Raw genomic sequence first — 23,889 nt, 5'->3', positions numbered from 1 at the left:
CATTATAGAAAAGATAAGGGGGACAGCACTTTAGGGTTTGCAGTTGTGCCTATACCAACTCAAAAACCAAACCCGTTGCTGCCAAGTCAATTCTAACTCATAGCCACCCTACAGGGTTGAGTAGAACTGCCCCATGGGGTTTCCAGGGAGCACCTGGTGGATTTGAACTGTCAACCTTTTGTTAAGTAGCCGAGCTCTTAACCACTGCGCCACGAGGGCTCCATGTGTATATACAGTCATATGCAAATCCACAAACACTGTCATGGGTAATAAACCAATAAATGGTAAAGTGGGCACCTGTGTTTGCACTGTTTTCATCTTTGTTGGCAAATAAAAGTCTGTTTCTGCCAACTAAGGAAAGTCTTCTTTATAGGTTAGCCTGGCATTAAAGATTCCAGCCTACACTGATAATTTTTTATTTTTACTAATCATTTTCTTATATCCCATGCTCAAGTCAAGATAAATTTGTCAATCTTCTCCCACATGTCTCATGTATTTCCACCTCCAAGTCTCTGCACACACCCTTCCTTTTGTCTAGAATGCCCTTTTCCACCCCTTCCCCACTTCGCCCGTCCCCAAGACTGCTCACAATATTTCTCTATGTTGAAATCTGACCTATTCTTCAAAATCTAGTTCAAACATTACTTCCTCCACAAAGATTTTCTTTTGCTATATTCTCCCTTGCTATAAACCATTTCTTCCTTCTCTGAATGTCTATATCTAACACCTTGCCTTCATCTAGTACTCTGGGAGAGAAAGGCTTTGATTGAAGGGTGTAGAGAGGAAGGGCGGTAGATAATCTTGGGGCAAGTAGCCAGACATCAGTGGGGAGCTCTGAATGGCCAAGAGGAAGCAGGAGAGCACTGGGCCAGGGCAGCAGGAGGTGCCACACGTGGGAGAAGTTTGAAGACAGGATGAAAGGATACCCCAAACATAGCTTAAATATTTTGTGCAATTTTGCTTAGGGCTCAGGTACAAAGTTCCACTGAAAATCATCTACCCTATAGTCTCTGGCACCTACGGGACAGATTTCCTAATGCTAGATATATATTTTTTAAAGGCATTAAACTAATACTGTGTCACCTGCATGTTTATCTGAAAAGCAGGATATATGTGACATATGTGTGAGATGGTTGAAACATATTTTATGATGGATTAACAAATAATGCTAACATATGTCTAAGGCAAGGATATTATATCAGTATGTATAATAAAGCCATTTGGTAACTAGACTCATATGTTAAAGCGGTTTAGAGAATGATGTCTAATTACTACACAGTATAACTCTTGACTTCTAAGATAAATTATAGCACACTTAAGTTTTGGCATACCTTTTTGGGAAGAAGATAGCTACAGATGTATGGCACGTGACTACAGAAGCCAAAAATTCGTTGGCTTTGGAAGTCCAAGACTGCAGAGGAGAGAGCATGCTCGATCTCATACAGGTACCTATGAATGAATTCATCTCTAAGCTTCCCTCTTTCATCAGCAAAAGCTGCAGCAACTATGAGATATGGGGAAGAGCAGAGATCACTTGCATCATATATTGATTTTATTTTTGTAATCATTATGAACAACTATGAAAAGCCAAGTAAGACTTTAAAGTGTTTAATAAATATTAAACAAAGGGTTAACCCATTAATCAAACCTGTCCTATAGTGACCCTATAGGACAGAGTAGAACTGCCCTATAGGGTTTCCAAGGTTGTAACTCTTCAGGGAAGCACGTCTCCTGCCACATCTTTCTCCTGCGGAGTGACTGGTGGGTTCGAACTGCTGACCTCTCAGTTAGCAGTCGAGTGCTTAACCACTTGCACCACTAGGGCTCCCTTTTTGCAAAGGCTACTAGGTGATTTAAAAAAAAAAAAAAACTTGGTTCCGTTAGAAATACTTGAGTATTAAATGACTGATAGTGGGTAAAATTTCTTTTGTAAGGCCTCGGGTAATTTCATTAATTAAGTAGATACTTATCATTAAGAAGAATTCATGATGGTTTATACCACACATACCATACCAGTTGCCATGGAGTCCATTCTGACTCACAGTCAGAGTAGAACTGCACTTCACAGGGTTTTCAATGGCTGAATTTTTGAAAGTAGACTGCGTGGTCTTTCTTCCGAGGTTCCTCTGGGTGGACTCAAACTGCCAACCTTTTTGTTAGCAACTGAGTATGCTAACCATTTGCACCACCCAGGAACTATATGATGGTATAGGAGTTCTTAATTAAAACATAAAAGGGCTTTCAGGTTTTCTGCTCTCTTATTCTCTATAAGATGGCGAGACTTCATCTCACATACATTGGACATGTTATCAAGTGGGTCAGTGAAAAAGAGGAAGACCCTCAACAGGATGGATTGAACACAGTGGCTACAATAATGGGCTCAACAATAACAATAACAACATTTGTGAGGATGGGGCAGGACTGGGTCGTGTTTTGTTCTGTTGTACATAGGGTCACTATGAGTCAGAAATGACTCGATGGCACTTAACGACAATACTCTATAATTACATATTTGCAAAATGGCCATACAGGCTATATTTGTCATCTAAAACAAAGAGAGAGTGTTTATCTTATCATACCTACTTATCACAAAAGTTTTCTTTATAATTTTATCATGATCTAACTGAATTACATCATGATCTAACTGAATTAAACTACATTATATTTAAAGCTACAAGACAAGAGATATCATAAAATAACAAATCTATTTGACATAGCATCAGTAGATCCTGTTCCTTTCCTCTAGTAATAAAACACATTCATTCATATAAGAGTCACAAGGCCTAGAGAAGAGCCCACATTTCAAATCATTTAGTGGTCACATCAGCTTCAATTTGTAAAGATGCACAAAAGGTAGCTATTTTGCTCTTCACATGTTCATGCTATCACCAGCAATAAATAAAAAGCAATAGTAGCGCCTTAACTGAGCACAGGACGGGGTTGCTTGCTTGTTCTTCCTTTACCTTGTGGTAGTATTAGAGGCAGAGTAAATATTTCCAGTCTGCTTCTGTCTGTTTTCGGAAGCGGGGTAAGCACCATCACTTCCACTATGTCAGTTTCCAAAAGAGACACTGTGGATATTTGTAAAACGCCTTTGCCCACCTCTGAAAACAAATGGAAATCAACACCACAAGATATTATTGATAAATTTAAGAACCTTTTATCTTCCTGAGTAAGGTATCACATTATAGACTTACCTGCACTGCCTTTAGATCCAAATTTATTTACTGGACATTTAAAGTGAACTTAAAACATAAGTGGCAGGGACATGCCTGATGAACGAATGGGGTATTCTCTTGATCTGATGCCTGGATTGGCATGTTCAAACCAGCTGCCTCTTGGCATAGTCTACCATGTCTACCACCCTCATTAGCACCCTGCATGCTCTGGTTCTTTGAAAACCCACTCCAGCCATTTTTCCCACTCATAATATGATGATGAACAGGTTTCAGCAGAGCTTCCAGACTAAGACTGACTAGGAAGAAAGGCCTGGCAATCTACTTCTGAAAATCAGCCAGTGAAAACCCTATGGATCACACATGTATCATTACGTGTGGGGTTACCATGAGTCAGGGCCAGCTAGATGGCAGCTAACAACAATAACAATATTGGATAAACTCAAGTATCTGTTCTTTGAATCTGCAGCTAAGGTGTTGAGGGCACGGTGGGAATACCACATGGCTTGATGAGTTTGCTCCTTTAGGAATCCAGGTAATCCAATCTCTGCAAAGTCTGTCATGCCTGGAGCTCAGTCCAGATTCTCTACTCCTGCTCTCCACTGAAGCCGTCCTGGGTATTTCTACCTTCTCACGCCCTGACATCAGACCTTCCCGAGGAAGGCTGAGGACATCTGACACAAACTCAACCTCAACTTCCTATCTAGAATCTCAATTTTTTTTTGTTGTTGTTGTTACCACCCTCGCCTTACATTTCCTGACATTTATTTAGGAACAAAAAGTAACTACCTCCCATCTGTGATCATGAGCCTTTTCCTCCAATCTATTAGGCCATGTGCTATCTATTACCCCCTTTTATTTTCTTAGGTCTCTTATGGTTCCCTCTATTCAAGCCTCAAGACTCCTTTATCTTCAAATAAGACCCTTCCTTCAACCCTGCTTCACCACACAAGTTATCATTCCAATTCTCTTTTCTGTACTTCAAACTTCTTAAGATAGGAGTTGCCCACTTACTGACTTCATTTTCTTACTTCCACTTCTTCCCTAACCTCTTAGTCTCTCCATTCCAAAGAAGTAGCTCTCCCAGAAGTCACCCACTGTTTGGCAAAAATACCAACCTCAACCCAGTCCTGAGCTTACTCACACTTTTGCAGCAGTTTCATCTAATCTTTCTTCAAGTCCTTTCTAGAATGGGTGACTCCCAGTTCTCTCATCACTCTGGACCATCCTCCTGAGTTTTCTTCACTGCCTCACCTTCCTCTGTCCACAACTTAAATGTAAGCATGGACCACTAATCCAGCTTTTCCCACCCTACTCTGGCTAACCAGATATGTAAAAATAAAATGAAAAAGAACATGCATCCACTCTTACATCAACCATTGACCTACACCCATGAGGTCTAACTTACATATTGATGTTACCTGTCTGGCCCCATTAAGCATTTAGGTTTGCTTCTACCCTGTTTTCTTGAGCCATCGCATCAGCTTGCATGACTTCAAGATCAGAATTCTATCATTAAGCCTTGAACTACAAATCTAAATTTCTGAGCTTATGCTAAATATCTCCAAATGAAGAGCCTGTTGGCTTCAAACCAACACAGTTTATTATCTCACCTTATCACCCAATCTTCATAACTTTCTTTGTCCTCAAGCTCTTATTTCAGTTGATGACATCACAAACTTTCAGCACCCAGGCTGGAACTTTAGGAGTCATCAATGACTCCTAAAGGAGTCTCTTTCACATATAATCTGATGTCAAGTCCTACAGATTCTGTCACTTACAGCTGTCCTCTCCTTTCTTTTTCCATGACTATTACATGGATTTGTGTATTGTGGGTAAGACCGTGTGTCCTGAAGTCGGGCTTCCTGAGTTTGAGTACTACTATCTAGCCATATGACCTTGGATAAGTACTCAACCTCACTGTGCCTCAATTGCCTCATCTATAAAATGAGGCTAATAGTAGTATTTACCTCAATAAAGGTTGTCTATGAGAGTTTTTTTTTTTTTTTATGAGAGTTAAATGAGTTAATACCTCAAGTGTTTAGAACACTGGCTATCATGTAGTGACGAATCCCTCAAAAAATGTTGGCTATTATTATGATTATCATCTCTGGCTTGGGCTACCATAACAGCTTCCTAATTTATCGTTTTTATTCTACCCTCTTGCTTTTATAGTCTATCCTTCCCACTGGTGCCAGAGTCATCCTCTAAAAGCCAAGTTAAATCATTCTAGTCCCAACATGAGATCTCCAGACTCCCTGGAACAGTATTCAAGGCCCCTTTTCATCCTTCAGATGCATTGCCAACAGCACTGTGGGTCAACTTCTAGTAAACCCTTCCATTTACCTGTTACACCAGACTTCTTACCATTCCAAGTACCTTTGCTTAGACTTTTATCTGCAGCTGGAATACTAATATGCCCCATTCTCCACCTACAAAAATTTATCAAGCAGCCACTTAAGCCTTTGGAAAACGTTCCCTCAACCCTCGGCAACCCCCTCCTGTTCTCCTCCTCTGCACCTCCGTGCCTCTTCTTACATTGGGCAGAATTAATTGCTTCATCCTCTGGGCCTACTCAGTATTCTGCTATTCCTCTTCCACTGAATTATCTCCTTGGTCTCTTCGCCCCTGCACAGGGCCTAGGTTCTGCATTTTGTACCTAGTACGCACACAGTGTTGGAGCCTTGGTGGTGCAGTGGTTAAGAGTTCAGCTGCTAATCAAAATGTCAGCAATTGGAATCCACCAGCCCCTCCTTGAAAACCCTATGGGGCAGTTCTACTCTATCCTATAGGGTTGCTATGAGTTGGAATCAATTCGATGGCAACGGGTTTGGTTTTAGGTACAACAATAATTCTTACAAAACCAATGAATGGATTTAAAAACATATTTGGGGGAATATATACATATATAAATTTGGTACTTAAAGTCAGAGACAACAGTATTAGTTCTTACCATTCACCACCTAAGTGCTACCTCCTCCACTGGATCTGTGGTTTACCTGGGCATTAGGATGCACATTACTGAAAAAGCTAGATGTCATTTTATTAAAGGAGGAAACATTAAAGGTGCATGCAATAAAACTTGCTTTAGATATTTCTATTCAATAGAAGTCAAATATTATTTTAGAAAAATATTCCGTGGAGAAACCAACCGAACCTATGCTTACAATAACATTAGAAATGTTTGATCATTTCCTTAATTAAATCATTAATTGGGTCAAGAAAATTTTATACTGCAGCAGCTATGTCCCAAGCAAATGACTCTAATACTCTTAATGCCTCTGAATCTGATGTGGCAATTCTCCTAAGTAATTTTTAACAGTTATTTAAATGTTTCTCATTTTAGAAAATACGTGATAATTGTTTCACTACAGTCTCATCTTCACAACCTTAAACTCTTTGGAATAAATTGACTAAAATTTTTAATTAATAAATGTTCAATACAGTACCTGTGTATCCAAGAATCTGAAATGAGCTTGACGGCTTGGCATTGATAACAAAGATGTATCCTTCTGATGTTCCAGCTAACAGATACATTCCTCGTTGGTCATAACTACAAAAGAAGAAATCTGATGATCAGGCTTCACTAATAAGATGATAATCGAGTTTAATAAACGACCACATGGAGATACATTCAAAGCCAGTCTTTCTATGGTTTGTGATTTTTCATAGGATCTAATTTTATATAAGCCAAGTGATTGATTACATAGAAAGGTAATCATTAGACTCTAGACTAATGCTATTTCCAAATTGCAACTTATAAATACATAGAATATTCAATAAAGATGGGCAAACTGTTTGATCCTAAGTGAATGAGTACGTAAGTAGAGCTTTCTTGATATTTCAAGTGGAAATAAGCAATTCTTGAATTAGCAATAGATGTGAAGTTTCTGGTACCTGAAAAAATGCAGTGAAATGTTTCTGCAACTTCATCAAATTAGAAAAAGTGGAAAGAAGAAGCACCAGAAAACATCATATAAAAGACTGAGGGGAATAGAGGGAGGCAATAAATAGATCCTGAGCTTGAGGCGGAAGAGCTTGGCAAGTCAGCAGGGAGGCAGAAATCTACCACCTCCACACTAGCTGAAAACCTGGGGCAAAGGTTTCTTTGAGCCTGAATCTTTCTATTTATCTAGTAGGGACAAACCTAAGACCTTTCTGCTGATGCTGTCCAGATCACATTCAAACAGCTACAATGTGTGAGAGCACCTCAAGCTGTAGAGTATGGCACAAATGTCAGTTCTTAAGAAAACTTACTACTATGAGAAAGAAAAAAATAGCATAACGTGCTTACAAAAATAACTGGGGGGTGGGGAGAGCACAGCTGGCAAAAAAAAGTTGGTCATGGATACAGCTGGGTTATTTATGTGAAAATACCGTATCTATTTGCTTGTTTGTGACTATCTCTGGAAAGAGACACTAGATATTGGTAACAAGCTGTCTCCAGGGAACTGAGTGGGGAGGGAGGAGCAGAGGCGGGTGACTTTTTCACCCTTTTGTACTTTCTGAATGTTGAAATTAAAAGAAATTACGGTCTCGCGGGAATTCTCAACAGAGCAGGCCGAGGAGCTGTCAGGAGTGTCAGTACTTACATAACATCCTGCACAGAAGCTTTGGAAAGGAAGGCCTTGTGAACTTCCCGAGGGGAATTGACGTCAGCAACATCGAGGAAGTGGACTGAGCCACCCACGGTCCCCACAGCAGCAGAGGGTGAGGAGGGACAGCAAGCCAGAACAGTCGACTGTTTAAAATAAACCCCCAAACATTCAGTCTGTACCAGAAAATGAAGTCTGCCAATCTTCCCCACCTACAAAAGAATTCTGCAATTTATTTGAAAAGCTTGCAGAATGAGAGAAGCAGCAAGTGTTGTGTGGTATTAAAAACGATAAACTCCACATTTCTGAGCTAACTGATCGCAAAATAAACGGCAGAAATCTGTATATATCGTTCTTCAATCCCAAAATTGGAATGATAAAAATACAGATTAATAATAGAAGAAACTGTGCAGCAGAAGAGAAGCATATGGGACTTCTGTATACTTTATAATTTTCTGTAAACCTAAAACTTCTGTAAAAAATAAAGTCTACTAAAAATCAGTTATCAAACAGGACAGAGGATGGAGACAAGATGGAGGGTGGACACAGGACGGAAGGTGGATATAGGACAAAGGATGGAAGGTGAAGACAAGATGAACGCTGGAGACAAGTTGGAGTATGGAGACAACATGGATGTGGATAGAAGTTGAAGGGTGGATTCAAGATGGAGCGTGGAGACAAGGTGGAGTAGGAACACAAGATGGAGGATGGAAGGTGGAGAAAAGATGGAGGGTGGATACAGGATGGAAGGTGGGTACAAGACAGAAGGTGGAGACAATATTAGTATGGAGTCAAGGTGGAGGATGGAAGTAAGATGAAGAATGGAGAAAAGATGGCTGGAGACAAGATGGAGGGTGGAGGCATACTGGAGGGTGGAGTCAAGATGGAGGGTGGACACAGGATGGAGAATGCAGACAAGATGGAGGATAGAGACTAGATGGAGGGTAGAGGCAAGATGGAGGGTTGATACAAGATGGAAGGTGGATACAAGAAGGAGTGTGAAGCCAAAAAGGAAGGTGGGCACAAGATAAAGGATGGAGACAAGATGGAGGGTGGAGAAAAGATGGTGGATGGAGACAAGATGTGGAGTGGAGGCAAGATGGAGGATAGAAGATGGAGACAAATTGGAAGGTGGAGACAAGATGGCAGGTGGCTACAAGACAGAGGGTGGAGACAGGATGGTGGATGAATACAGGATGAAAGATAGACACAAGATGGAGGATGGAGACATATAAATAGCACTGTGTAAATTAAAAAAAAAAAGAGTTATCAAAATGAAAATAAATACAACTTGAACATAAATATAGTAAAAGGCAAATCTTGAAATAAACACTTCAACCTATCAATAAAGGAAATATAAAGCTGTACCTCAATATATATACATATATGTATATATAGGAAACACTGATGGCATAGTGGTTAAGAGCTATGGCTGCTAACCAAAAGGTCGGCAGTTCAAACCCACCAGATGCTCTTTGGAAACCCTATGGGGCAGTTCTAATCTGTCCTACAGGGTTGCTATGAGTTGGAAATGACTCGAAGGCAATGGGGTTTTTTATGTGTGTGTATATATACATCTATAACCCATCGACTCAATGGCAGTGGGTATATATACATATATATACATTTCCTGAACTTTAAACCATGGCTTCATTTAATTGCTAAATGATTATGAAATGATTATATCTAAATGATTGTGAAATTACTGTGCCAATAATAATGGCAAATAATATAAGAAATTTAAAATAAATTCTCAGCTTCTTTTGGACATTTTTTATAGAGTGTTAGTGATTTTTAAAATCAGCACCCATGTACTGGATAATGATAGATCCAATCATGCTGGTTTGACTGAGGAAGAATTAAAAAAGTAAGTAACTATAACACTGGACCCATGTATTTGTTGCTGTTAGGTGCCATCAAGTCAGTTTCGACTCATGGCGACCCCTATGTACAACAGAACACAACATTGCCCAGTCCTGTGTCATCCTCACAATTATTGTTACGTTTGAGCCCATTGCTGTAGCCACTGTGGCGGTCCATCTCCTTGAGGGTCTTCCTCATTTTCATTGACCCTCTACTAACCATGATGTCCTTCTCCAGAGACTGGCCCCTCCTGATAACATGTCCAGAGTGAGACGAAGTCTTGCCACCCTCACTTCAAAGAGCATTCCAACTGTTCTTCTTCCAAGACAAATTTGTTCGTTCTGTATAGTCTGTATGGTGAAAAACAGTCGTAGTCCATGGTAAATTCCATGGTTTTAAAAAAAAAAGGAATATTCAACATTCTTCACTAACACCGTAATTCAAAGACATCAATTCTTCTTCGGTCTTCCTTATTCATTATCCAGCTTTTGCATGCATATGAAAAAAAAAAACTTTTTTTTTTTTTTTTGCATATGAGGCAACTGAAAATACCATGGCTTGGGTCACAGGCACACACCTTACTCCTCAAAGTGACATCTTTGCTTTTCAACACTTTAAACAGGTCTTTTGCAGCAGATTTGCCCAATGCAATGCGTTGTTGATTTCTTGACTGCTGCTTCCATGGGCGTTGATTGTGGATCTAAGTAAAATGAAATCCTTGATAACTTCAATCTTTTCTTCATTTACCATGATGTTGTTTATTGGTCCAGTTGTGAGGATTTTTGTTTTCTTTATGTTGAGGTGCAATCCATACTGAAGGCTGTAGTCTTTGATCTTCATCAGTAAGTACTTCAAGGCCTTTTCACTTTCAGCAAGCAAGGTCGAGTCATCTGCATTTTGTAGGTTGTTAATGAGTCTTCCTCCAATCCTGATGCCACATTCTTCTTCATATAGTTCAGCTTCTCAGATTATTTGCTCAGCATACAGATTGAATAAGTATGATGAAAGGCTACAACCCTGACACACACCTTTCCTGACTTTAAACCAAGCAGTAGCCTCTCATTCTGTTCATACAACTGTCTCTTGGTCTATGTACAGGTTTGGCAGGAGCACAGTTAAATGTTCTGGAATTCCCATTCTTCACAATGTTATCCATAATTTGCTATGATCCACACAGTTGAATGCCTTTGCATAATCAGTAAAGCATAAGTAAACATCTTTATGGTATTTTCTGCTTTCAGCCAGGATCCTTCTGACATCAGCAATGATACTCCTCATTCCACATCCTGTTCTGGCAATGCAGCTTGAATTTCTGGCAGTTCCGTGTCGAAGTACTACTGTAACCGCTTTTGAATGATTTTCAGCATAATTTTACTTTTGTGTGGTATTAATATTTTTTGATAATTTCCACATTCTGTTGGATCACTTTTCTTTGGAATGTGCACAAATATGGATCTCTTTCACTCAATTGGCCAGGCAGCTGTCCTTGAAATTTCCTGGCATAGAGGAGTGAGCATCTCCAGCGCTGCATCTGATTTTTGAAATATCTCAGTTGGTATTCTGTCAATTCCTGGAGCCTTTTTTTTTTTTTTTTGGCCAATACCTTCAGTGCACGTTGGACTTCTTTCTTCAGTACCATTGGTTTGTGTTCATATGCTACCTCCTGAAATGGTTGAAATCAACAGTTCTTTTTGGTACAGTGACTGTGTATACCTTCCATCTTCTTTTGATGCTTCCTAAGTTGTTCAATTTTTTCCCCATAGAATCTTTTAGTATTGCAACTTGAGGCTTGAATTTTTTCTTCAATTCTCTCAGCTTGAGAAATGCTGAGTGTGTTCTACCCCTTGGTTTTCTAGCTCCAGATCTTTGCACATTTCACTATAATACTTTACTTTGTCTTCTTGGGCTATCCTATGAAATCTTCTGTTCAGCTCTTTAACTTCATTATTTCTTCCTTTCACTTTAGCTACTCTATGTTCAAAAGCCAGTTTCAGAGTCTCTTCTGACATCCATTTTGGTCTTTTCTTTCTTCCTTGTGTTTCTAATGACCTCTTGCTTTCTTCATGTATGCTGTCCTTGATGTCATTCTACAACTCGTCTGGTCTTCGGTCATTAGTGTTTGATGCGTTACATCTATTCCTGAGACAGTCTCTAAATTCAGGTGGGATATACTCAAGGTTGTATTTTGACTTCTGTGGACTTGCTCTAATTTTCTTCAGCTTCAACTTGAATTTGCATTAGAGCAATTGATGGTCTGTTCCACAGTCGGCCCCTGGCCTTGTTCTGACTGATACTCTTTGGAAACCTTATGGGGCAGTTCTACTCTGTCCTATAGGGTCACTATGAGTCAGAATTGACTTGACGGCAATGGGTTTGGTTTTTGTTTTTAGTTAATCATATTGTGTCTTTACCTGTATATCTCAGAATGAAACTGGAAATGAAATGGTGATTTTTAAAAGGTGAAAACCTTTCGATGTGTTGTTTTTCTTTCTCCAAAATAATCAGTTGAAATTATCCTCCATTCCAAGGCAATAGTGTACTAGTCTAAAAATGTACAGCAATATCCAGAAGGCTCAGATGTACCTTTGCAGGTGCCATCAAAGGAAACTGCTCCTGTTCAGGCATTCTGCTGTCATGGTGTTCGACGGATCCCCTGAGGCTCTCTGCCATAAAGTGTGCAAGAGGAACTCAGTCCAAGGCACAGGCAGGGAGGTCTGGCCTCAGCATCGCTGGACCAGTCCTCTAATCGAGTCACTGTAGGGCAGTGGTATTCTCTGGTCAGGGAAAACTGCCACCTCTTCCAATGTGGGCTGAACCACATGAGTGTACCATCATGCCTAGTTTGGAGCTCCATGAAGGTTCGCCAAATTAATCGTCAAAGTGGCTGTTATGGATTAAAATGTGTCCCCCAAAAATGTGTGTCAATTTGGCTAAGCCATGATTTCCACTGTTGTGTGGTTGTCTATCATTTCGTGATCTAATGTGATTATCTTATGTGTTGTAAATCCTAACCTCTATGACGTTAATGGGGCAGGATTAGAGGCAGTTACATTAATGAGACAGGACACAGTCTACAGGATTAGGCTGTATCTTGAGTCAATCTCTTTTGAGACATAAAAGAGAGAAGCAAGCAGAGAGGAAAGGGACCTCATTACTACCAAGAAAGATGACCTAGGAGTGGAGCGCGTCCTTTGCACCTGGGGTCCCTGCACTGAGAAGCTCCTAGACCCAGGGAAAGATTGATGACAAGGACCTTCCCCCAGAGCCGACAGAGAAAGACTTCCTCTGGAGCTGGCACCCTGAATTTGGACTTCTAGCCTCCTATACTGTGAAAGAATAAATCTCGGTTTGTTAAAGCCATCCACTTGGGGTATTTCTGTTATAGCAGCACTAGGTAACTAAGAGAGTGGCCCAGGAGCCCTACCCTCTGGTCAGGTGAAGGGTAGATATCTGAAGCAGAAAGTGGGCCTTCTGGTGGTTGCCTATAGTCCTCCTTGGCCAAGAGAATCATGGTAAGTCCTGATTATATAGCCCCCAGGTGAGTTGTTAAACATCTCTGGACCTATGTCTCTCATCTGTAAAGGGAGATGTGATGAGATAAACTTAAAGATCTCTTCTAGCTCTAGTAATTCTAATAGAAATGAGTACATGTAAGCAGCCACACAGATTTTGTAGTCTTCATGGCTCCTAGTCTTTTAGGTAAGAATTTTTATCTTTGCTTTTTGGGGCGAATTTTATTTCTTCCACTGAATCATGTACCTTTTCAAACTATAATCCTCTTACCTAAGGTATGATGCTTAGTCTTCTATGATTGAAATTTTAATCTTATAAGGGGAAGGATTGTAACTTTTCTATTTACTACCAAGATCCATATCTCATCTAGAACTGTGAACTGCAGCAAATGATAATGCAAAAAAATAATAATAATAATAATATTACCATTGTTTCTTGGTCCTTTTACTTTTTTTAATTATATTCTTTTACGTATTATACCTACCACTCATTTTGTTATACTGTGGTGGCTGGTGTGTTGCTATAATGCTGGAAGGTATGCTACCATATTTCAAATACCAGCAGGGTCACCCGTGGTGGACAGGTTTCAAGAGAGTTTCCAGACCAAGACAGACTAGGAAGAAAGGTCTAGTAATCTACTTTTAAAAGTCAGCCAATGGAAAATTTCTAGATGACAACAGAACACTGTCCAAATCACTTGCTTTGGACATGTAATTAGGAAAGATCCATCGCTAGAGGAGGACGTCACATCTGGTGAAGCAGAGGATCAATGAGGGGTGAAGGTGACCCCTGATGAGATGAATTGGCACAGCAGCCACAATGATGGACTCAGGCAATTTAGCAATTGGGAGGATGACCCTGGACCAGGAAACATTTTATTCTGTTGTATGTAGCGCTGCCATGAGTCAACTCGGTAGCAGCTAACAACATAAAATGCCACTATGAATGTCACAGAAACAATGGTATAACATTGAGACAGGTGTTGTGGGCAGTTGTGGTTTACCATCCAACATCCACGGGCCCTCCTTCTGGGAAATTTCTTGACTATACTTTGAGAAGACATCCCACCCCACTTTCATGGTTGAAGGGAGTAGATCTGACTCCATTTACAGGTATGAGCTAAGCCAATTGCCATCTCTCATTTCCCTGCCTATAGTGATTAGTTCAGGGATATTATTGAGGTATTAGAAGATAGTTGATAGACCTTCTGAAAAGTAGAAACTTCTTTCTTTTCCTCTTCCTATTGCAGGAGGCTTTCTTCCCCTGACAATGTGATGACAGCCTAGCACCCATGGTAGCCTGGGTACCACTAAATGAACCCTAAGATGAAACTAAAGGCATAGTATAGGGACAGCAAGAAAAACAAGATCCTTGGTAAAATCATTTGAGCTGCTGGATTGAGCCACATCTGAGTTCCATACTTTATAGTTATGGCCAGTGATTCCTTAACTGCTGGTACAAGACTCTCCAGCACTCCCTTCTCATGCCACGGCACTGAGAAAGCCATGGGTTCTGGATAGTGCAGTTACAGTAAGTCGGTAGAGCATCAAACTGTTGGGCTCCCTGAGAGACTGTATGGAGCAGAAGACCCCTGCCAATCCATGAATTTATACCATGAGTGAGATATAAGCCATGAGGATTTCAGAATTAACTGTGGCCAAAGAAAAACTTATCCTTTCCTATACACCAATATGATCCACCCTCTAGGCCGTGGAACATACTTGACACACAGGAATTTCTCTAAATCTGTAAGGTAAAAATGCAGTACAGTTTCTGCAACAATTATTTCCATGGACTACCGTCATGTAAATATGAAAAAATAGATTGGATTAGAATACAACTTGAAGAAAAACAAACAAACAATGAATCAGGCACACTTACCAGGGTATTAAGAGAAATCCTGCTGACAGGAGACCCATCGTCCAACAACCAAATACCAACATCCCCTGAACCTGTAAGAGTCTATAACAATAATGAAAAAATTCTAATTTGTAAAAAAGACCCCTCTATGGAAGCATCTGTTCTAAATCCCTCCATAGTATGTCAACTTTCCTGATGATTTAGTATAAAATTTCATTTTGCTTATGTGAAACATAAATGATTATAATGATAATATCAGTATTTCTTATTTAACAAATATTATTATCTTTAATACAAGGTAAGGAATGCATAATAATTAATGATGATTAGAAAAATAAAATAAAGATTTTTCTGGGTGGCATACTTGAGACAAGGTTTATAGTCAATCTTCATTATTCATGGGTTCCATTGTTGCAAATTTGCTTACTTGCTAAAATTTATTTGTAACCCCTAAATCAATACTCATGGCACTTTTGCGGTCATTTGCAGACGTGTGCGGAGTGGCACAACTTTGAGTCTCCTGACACACACATTCCCAACTGAAGTCAAAGAAGGTGACACTCTGCCTTCTTGTTTCAGTTCTCAGACTGTAAACAAGCATCTTTTTCACAGCCTATTTAGTGCCACATTTTTCACATTTTTGTGCTCATTTTTTGCAATTTCTTTCTTTAAAATTGCCCCCAAGTATAGTGCTGAAGTGCTGTCTAGTGATCCTAAGTGCAAGAAGACTGTAATGTGCCTTAGAGAGAAAATATATGTGTTAGATAAGCTTCATCTAGGCATGAGTTATAGGACTGTTGGCCATGAGTTCAATGTTAGTGAATCAACGATATATAATAAATAAAAGGCATTTAAACAGAAACACATATAAAATAAGGTTATGTATTGATCGCTTGACAAAAATGTTGTGGCCAGAGACTCGAAGGAACCTTACTCTGTATTTCCCCCTAGAAGCAATGGTTCAGAATTCATTAATTCAGTGTTCATGGGGACTTTATAAAACATAACTACCATTTGGAAATTCAATGGGATTATCGCCTAATGAAAAAACCTAGAAATTTTAAGATATTCATGATTTTTATTACTTTTACTCTTTCAAATTTTAAGATATTCATGATTTTTATTACTTTTACTCTGGATCAAGACTGAAAGCAGCTTAAGGTAACTGAAATGTGATAAAATTTAAGTTTTTTTTTTTGATACTAGACAGTAGATAAGATGAAAATATGGGTCAAGTTTTTTCATTAGGCGATAATCCCATTGAATTTCCAAATGGTAGTTATGTTTTATGTTTTTTGAGAAAAACATGCTTTTTCTCAGTGGTCAAAATCAGGATGTGAAACCGCATACCCTGAGGGTCTTAACCAAGTGACCATCTGCATCCTTCAAAATACACGTACTTGGGAAGAGTGCTGTCTGGGTGCTGTTGCCAACAAGACATTTTTCCAAGACAGACAAAGAAAATACAAGTAAGCATCTTGTGCCCATGATCTAAGCATCCTGTGAAACTATCTGTAATCACTAACTCTACTATTAATAGTCAGCAATCAATTAGAGTGTAATTATTAGAATATTCATTGGTTTTCCTGTAATTGCCCTCCCTATGGTTTGGCTCCTCTTTTTATACCCTGAGAATACTTGGATAACAAAACTGCCCCAGGACTACCTGGTTCCATTTTCAATGGGCTATGTGGTTCTCCAATTGCAATTGTTTTAAACTCTTAATAAACCTCTCTGTTTTAACTTGAAACAATATTCAAGTTTTTCTCTATAACAATATGATTTCACTTTTATAAAAAGACAATAGTTATACAAACAGAAAACAATGTTCATTGGTGGTTACCAGGGATGGGCAGGGGAGGGGAGGGCGGAATCACTGTTTAGATAGTAGGCACTTGTTACTTTTGGCAATGGGAAAGGTAACCCGAATGTGGGTAAAGTGTGCACAGCTTGACCAAGGTAAATGATGTCACTGAAAAGTACACAAGAAAAAAGGACATTTTTGGTAAATGCTATGATATATATAATTTTGCAACAACAGCAAGAACAACCAAAAAAACGTGTGGTTACACATGTATATGTACGTACCTATATGTATGTATGGAAACCCTGGTGGTGTAGTGGTTAAGAGCTACAGCTGCTAACTAAGAGGTCAGCAGTTCAAATCCACCAGGCGCTCCTTGGAAACCTTATGGGGCAGTTCTATTCTGTCCTATAGGGTCGCTATGAGTCAGAAGTGACTCGACAGCAACGGGTTTGGTTTAGTTTAGTTTTATATGTATGTACATATGTGTCTGTACATATATATGTATGTACCTATACATATATGTGCAGGTATACCTACACATATATGCATATAGGTGTACATATACAGATGTATTTATATGTATATATATCTATGTGTGGAAACCCTGCTGGCGTAGTGGTTAAGTGCTGTGGCTGCTAACCAAAGGGTCGGCAGTTTGAATCTGCCAGGTGCTCCTTGGAAACTCTATGTGGCAGTTCTACTCTGTCCTGTAGGGTCGCTATGAGTCAGAATCGACTCCACGACACTGGGTTTGATTTTGTTTTTTAATACATATGTGTATGTTTATATATATTCATATATACATAATAAAGCATATAGGGAGCACAGTTAGATACTTCTTAGACATAACTAAACACCTCAAGGGATAGGTTTTCTGAGTTTGGAGGCTTAGAACCATTGCCTCGTGGGACAACTCAGTTAGTTGGCATAATGTAGCTCATAAAGTTTATGTTCTACATCCTAGTTTGGGGAGTAGTCTGAAGTCTTAAAAGCTTGCAGGCGTCCAGCTAAGATCCAATTATTGGTCTCTACTTGTCAGGAGTAAAAGAGAAAGAAGGAAACCAAAGACCCAGAGAAGAAAGTAGTCTACAAGGACTAATAGTCTACACAAATCATGACCTTATCTACCTTGAGACCAGAAGAACTAGATGGTTCCTGGCTACCATTACTGACCATTCTGATCAGGGCCACAATAGATGAATCCTTATAGAATGGGAGAAAAACATGGAATAAAACTCAAATTATTAAGTCCAGACTTACTGGACCAGTTGAGACTATCCCCTGAGACATCCTTTTAACCTTCAACCAAAACTATTCCCTGAGGTAACCTTTTAGCTAAATAATGGATTGTCTCACAAAATAAAGAATATCCCCTATGAGCACTGCGCACCTTTAAAAAATCATCTCTATGAGACCAAAAGGTCAACGATTAAAGCAAAGATGAGACAGTAATGGGGCAGGGAAACTAGATTACTGGAAATGAAACAGCCTAAATGGAAATAATGAGAAGGTTGATACTTCGTAAAAAAAAAAAAAAGTAACTAATGTCACTGAACAATTTGTGTAGAAATTGTTAAATGGGAACCTAACGTGCTGTGTAAACTTTGACCTAAAACACAATAAAATCTTATTTAAAAAATAAAAAACAGAATGGCTCCTAGGATCTCAATTGCTTTGGCCATTTTCAGAAGACTTAATATTATGAAGACACAATATGATGATGTCATTCCAATTGGGGAGGAGATTCTATAATGAAAGTGATTGACATCTCTGCCACACTCAGCCTCCTATTTGCATTCCCTTTGCACAAGGGCTTTCAAAGCTACCCAATTACATATGGATGGGGCTTTAAATATTAACATATTGCATCTTTAAATTCTACTGTGCAACAATAAAATATTCCTTACCATGAAATGACTGTTTCCAGGTGTAATAAAATCAATTGCCTGAAAATTTCCATCACAAGAAGCTAGGATTTTATCTAAGGTTGGCTCCTCACCAAAAGTGTAGATATAAGTAGATCCCTTTTACACATACAAAAAAGAAGAAGGAAAAAAGAAACAATGTAATTGTTGCATGTGCAGTTCAAAAAATATTTATTAAATGCCTACTGTGAGTGAGGCACTGTGTGGAAATAGGAGATCGGAAATCAGAGATCAACTCAGTAAGGCCCTGGCCTTGAGAAGATTAAAATCTAGATGGTTGATTAGTTTGGTCACTAACTGACTCATTCATTTATTTATCTGTCATCCAAAATAATCAACAAATAGGACTTTCTTCTCTCTGCAATTTCAGACATTTGTTTTTTAAATTAAAAAATAAAACAAAACACTTTTTTCTAATTTCAAAAATAATGTCTTTTTATGAAGGAAATTTTGGGAAATGTGGAAAACCAGAAAAATTGTTAAGATTAATTAAATCCTGCCATATACTGGCTACACCATGGTAGGCACAAATTAAAACTTTTAAATAAGCCTCTACCGAAAGGGGGAGGGGTGGCCAAAGCTTATTTATCAGTCTTGGCTCCCAAATTCACCTCTCAAAAAACTATCCTGTAATTGTAATAGTTAAACAATATTATAAACATAACTAAGAGGAAGACCCTCAATGAGATGGATTGACACAGTGGCTGCAACATTGGGCACAAGCATAGGAACAATTGTGAGGATGGTGCAGTGTTCCATTCTGATGTGCATAGGGCCACTGTGAGTCAAAAACAACTTGATGGCACCTAACAACAACAACATCCTCCATTTCGTGATATAATGTAGTCACCTCCATGATGTGATTTGATATGATCAGTCAGTGGGTTGTAAGGTGCGTTTCCTTGGGCATGTGGCCTGCATCTAATATAAATGGACATTCTGGCAAAGCTCGCTGGCTTTTGTTTGCTCTGGATCCTGCATCTGGCTTCTCATAATCTGACTTCCAGTTTGGTACTTGAGCCAGCAGCCTGCCATATTGCCTGCCAATCTTGGGATCCATGGGCTTCTGCAGCCTGTGAGCTAGCAATCTGCCATCTGACCTGCCAATCTTGGGTTCGTTAGCTCCTGCAGCTACGTGAGTTAGGAGAAGCCTCCAGCCTGACTGATGCCTGACCTACAGACTTGGGACTTGCTAGCCTCTACAACCACACGAGTATATATATATATATAAATACATACACACACTTCACTGGTTTTGCTTCTCTAGAGAACCCAGCCTAAGACACCCCCTTTCTTCTCTTACAGACTCCTTATTTTCCTTAGAGAACCATGCATGCTCCCAATCTCAGTCTATTTTTTGGTGGGCTGACTCTACCGTGGGTCCAAAGGTGGGCATGTAACTCAGACCTGGCTAATCAGGGCTTAGAATCCTCCTGGCCATAGTGATTGACCTGGGGTAGACAGGCAACTCAAGTCAGCTCAATGAGTCTAAATTCCAGGACATTTGTTCCAGTTGGTATCTTCTCGCCAGGTCACCAAAGGGTAGAGATATAAGGTGGAGCTCCAGATGGTCTCTTGGCAACACAGGGGAAAGTCTGCCTGGCAATGGAGCCAGCAGAGAGGAAATAGAGCCAAGAGATGGAAGGAAAACAAAGACCAGTGGCATTGTGGGAGGTCAGATAAACTCTTTGCCCTTTCAGTCACATGCACAAAAATCAACCAACCAACACATAAGAGTCCCTTTAACACTGGGCTTTTTTTTTTCTTTTCATTTGCAACCTAAAGAGTCCTGACTAAGAGAGTATCATTATGCAGCATACTGTACCCTTCATTCATGTCATACAACAATGATAATAATTTTATATGAAAATTGCAAGTCAAGAAATCACCGTCTAACATACCTTCTCTGTTTGAATCAGCAACATTTTGTAATTGGGAGAAAACGTAAGATGCTCCACAGGCTCTTCTACCTCAGTAAAATCCTGTACTTTGTAACTTGAATCTTTAATAAGAAAAGAATACACAAAGCCATCCTAGACACCAAAAATAATGAGATAAATGCAGAAAATCAGTCTCAGTCAATGCATAGAGTATTGATTTTCCTTATTAGATATGCTAAAGCTTACTGATTATCATCTACTGCTTATATTTGAAGTCCTCTTCTGTGTTTACATTATCTAGAATGTCCCGTCTCCTGGACTTTATTTAGATAATTTTTAACCATGTTCTCTGGTCAAGGTTCAATTTTATCTCTTTCATGATATATTTTTTGACTACTTAAAATTTTACAAATTGCTTTTTTCTTTGAATTTCTTCAGCATCTATCTTCTGTGCCATGTTCCTCATTATCAAGGAGGTGGAACAAATAAGACAGAGTTTACTGTGTAGATTATGTATAGCAATCTCCTTACTTCAAAGGACACCAACTATCCCTAACGTATCATTCTTTAATCATTGTGCATTTTTTGTATCACTTAATGACCCAAAGGTAGGGAGCATACCTATAATTTCATTCATATCCTCCTCACATACAGTGCTAGGAACATGGCATGTATTCAGTAAAATGGGTTGATTGATTGTTAACTTGGTTGTAAAATATTTAGGATAAATTGACTACTCAAGAAGAACTTGAGTTAATTTCACAGTAGTGAAGAGGATTTGAGCAAATTCACCCATCATTTCTAGATCAGATCTCCTAATGACTAAGTGTAGGCATTTGTGAGATGGCTGGGTTCAGATGCTTGGGACCTGGGTAAAAACATGCAAGGTGCTTTCAACAAGCCCATCATCATTTCTCATGTCTCACAAAAGCAGAAGCTCCAAAAACTCCTTTAAACTAGGTTTTAAAAAAAATCACCAAGGGTGGCCTTGAAGAGGACAAGTGTCACAAAAGGCCACAAATGTAGACCAAATGTAGGAGGGAGGAGTCCATTGCAAGGCGTGGGAAGGGCATTAAGGACAAATGTAGGTATACGAGCTCCAGGATGCTCCTTCTTGGTAGAGATACATCTCTCACCTGAAGTCCTTGCCTGGCTGCACTCAGGGTCCTGGAGATGTAATCTGTGGCAATGGAATAGACAAAGCTAACAGTGGATTCCGGATAGCCACCAGTGGACCTTTGATTTTAGTGTAGGTCTGTCTGTTACAAACCACACTTACAATAGCCTGGAAAAATAACTATGGTCTGACACCTTTTCATATTTTCTGAAGTTTTGCAGTGTAATAAATGAAAGAGCATAGGCTTGGAGTTTGATACAAGTCCCAGCTCCACTTACTTGCTGCTGAATGCTGTAAGGCTCAATTCCTTCATCTCCATAAGGGGGATAGCAATAGTTCCTACTTGATAGGGTTGTTGTGAGAACCGGTAAGATAATACAATAAAGTATTTAGCCTGGTGCCTGGCATAAAGCGAGTACAAGTAAATGAAGAGTATTAATACTAATTTGAATATGAACAATTACAATATTATAGATGTAACTTAAATGGGCACGCCAAACAGTCTAAGCTCAAGCTTAGACAAGAAGTTCCAAATTCATGTTTGACAACCTAACATGTTAAGTGAACAAATGGGCATGGAATTGGGTAACAGATATTAGATGTTTGGACAGGGGTGGATTTTTTAATTGTATTTTTATTTATTTAAAATAAGATAGGTATATGGTAGTTCATTATACTGTTCTTTCTACTTTTTAATGTATTTTAAATTCTTATTAATGAAAGTTGTTTTTAAATAGCATCAAAAAGGAAACAATATTATATAATATACTGCAGAACCAGACATCCCAAAACATGGTTCATGACACTAAATGGCAGCAAAAGGAAATTGTATATTTTCTTAAAAATAATTAAGTTTGAAGAAAAAAATACATTACTATTCCAGAAGCCAGTACGCCTTCTTTCTGATATGCCAAGGTGATTGGAGTGATGATATTTCTTCTGTCTTTTAGAAAAGAAAAACAAAGTAAGGCAGGTGACAGATAATTAAAAGTATAATACAAAGTAATCTCATTTGCTCTCATGTTCCTGTTGTGTGCTATCCAGTAGATTCCAACTCATAATGAGCCCGTGTGACAGAGTAGAACTACCCCATAGGGTTTTCTAGGCTGTAATCTTTTTTTTTTTTTTTTAGGCTGTAATCTTTTGTGTGTGTGTGTGTGTGTGTGTGCGCTCTGGGTAAAAGTTTACAGAGCAAATTGGTTTCTTATTAAACAGTTAATACACAAATTGTTTTGCAACATTGGTTGCCAACCCTGAGATGTGTCAACACTCTCCCCTCCTCCACCCTGGGTTCCCTGTTTCCATTCACCCAGTTTTCCTGTCCCTTCCTGCCTTCTCGTCTTTGCTTTTGGGCTGGTATACCCATTAGTCTCATATACATGATTGAACTACAAAGCACATTCCTCACGTGAGTTATTTTTGGCCCTATAATCTTTGCCTGGAGGGTGAACCTCAGGAGTGACTTCAGTATAGAGTTAAAAGGGTGCCTGGGGGCCATGTCTCAGCATTTCTCCAGTCTCTGTCAGACCAGTAAGCTTGGTCTTTTTTTTTTTTTTTTTTTGAATTTTGTTCTATATTTTTCTCCTGCTCTGTCTGGGACCCTCTATTGTGATTCCTGCCAGAGCAGTTGATGGTGGTAACCGGGCACCACCTAGTTGTTCTGGGCTCAGTCTGGTGGAAGTTGTGGTAGTTTTGGTCCATTAGTCCTTTGGGCTAATCCTTCCCTTGTGTCTTTGGTTTTCTTCATTCACCTTTGCTCCAGCTGGGATGGGACCATACGTGTATCTTACATGGCAGCTCTCAGGCTTTTAAGGTCCCAGGCACTACTCACCATAGTCAAATGTAGAACATTTTCTTTATAGACTATGTTATGCCAATAGAGCTATATGTTCCCTGAGCCATGGTCCCCAGCCCTCAGCCCAGTAGCTCAGTCCCTCAGGGCTTTTGGATGTGTCTGTGAAGCTTGGGTTTTTTTTTTTTTTTTTTTGGGTGAAGCTTCTATGACTTTGGCCTGGTCAAGTTGTGCTGACTTCCTCAGTATTGTTACTGTCTTACCCTTCACAAAAGTTACCACTTATCTATTATTTAGTTAGTGTTTTTCCCTCCCCACCCCTCCTTTTCCTCATAACCATCAAAGATTGTTTCTTTCTCAG

At 39.3% G+C, this 23,889-nt stretch overlaps 1 protein-coding gene across 1 annotated transcript in view; it reads right to left on the bottom strand.

Moving 5' to 3' along the window:
- The window catches only part of CFAP43 (cilia and flagella associated protein 43), a 110,912-nt gene that overhangs the window by 51,454 nt on the left and 35,569 nt on the right, over positions 1-23,889 (bottom strand). Inside the window, exons 7-14 of the mRNA XM_064269349.1 lie at positions 22,612-22,679; positions 20,641-20,772; positions 18,722-18,838; positions 15,029-15,109; positions 7,769-7,917; positions 6,626-6,729; positions 2,964-3,104; positions 1,332-1,504 (exon numbers count right to left, since the gene is read on the bottom strand). Coding sequence (XP_064125419.1) covers positions 1,332-1,504; positions 2,964-3,104; positions 6,626-6,729; positions 7,769-7,917; positions 15,029-15,109; positions 18,722-18,838; positions 20,641-20,772; positions 22,612-22,679 — 965 coding nt within the window. The remainder of the gene's footprint in view (positions 1-1,331; positions 1,505-2,963; positions 3,105-6,625; positions 6,730-7,768; positions 7,918-15,028; positions 15,110-18,721; positions 18,839-20,640; positions 20,773-22,611; positions 22,680-23,889) is intronic.

Source organism: Loxodonta africana, chromosome 16, assembly GCF_030014295.1.
Source record: "Loxodonta africana isolate mLoxAfr1 chromosome 16, mLoxAfr1.hap2, whole genome shotgun sequence".
NCBI lineage: Eukaryota > Metazoa > Chordata > Mammalia > Proboscidea > Elephantidae > Loxodonta > Loxodonta africana.
This window is presented reverse-complemented; position numbering and strand designations above follow the sequence as displayed.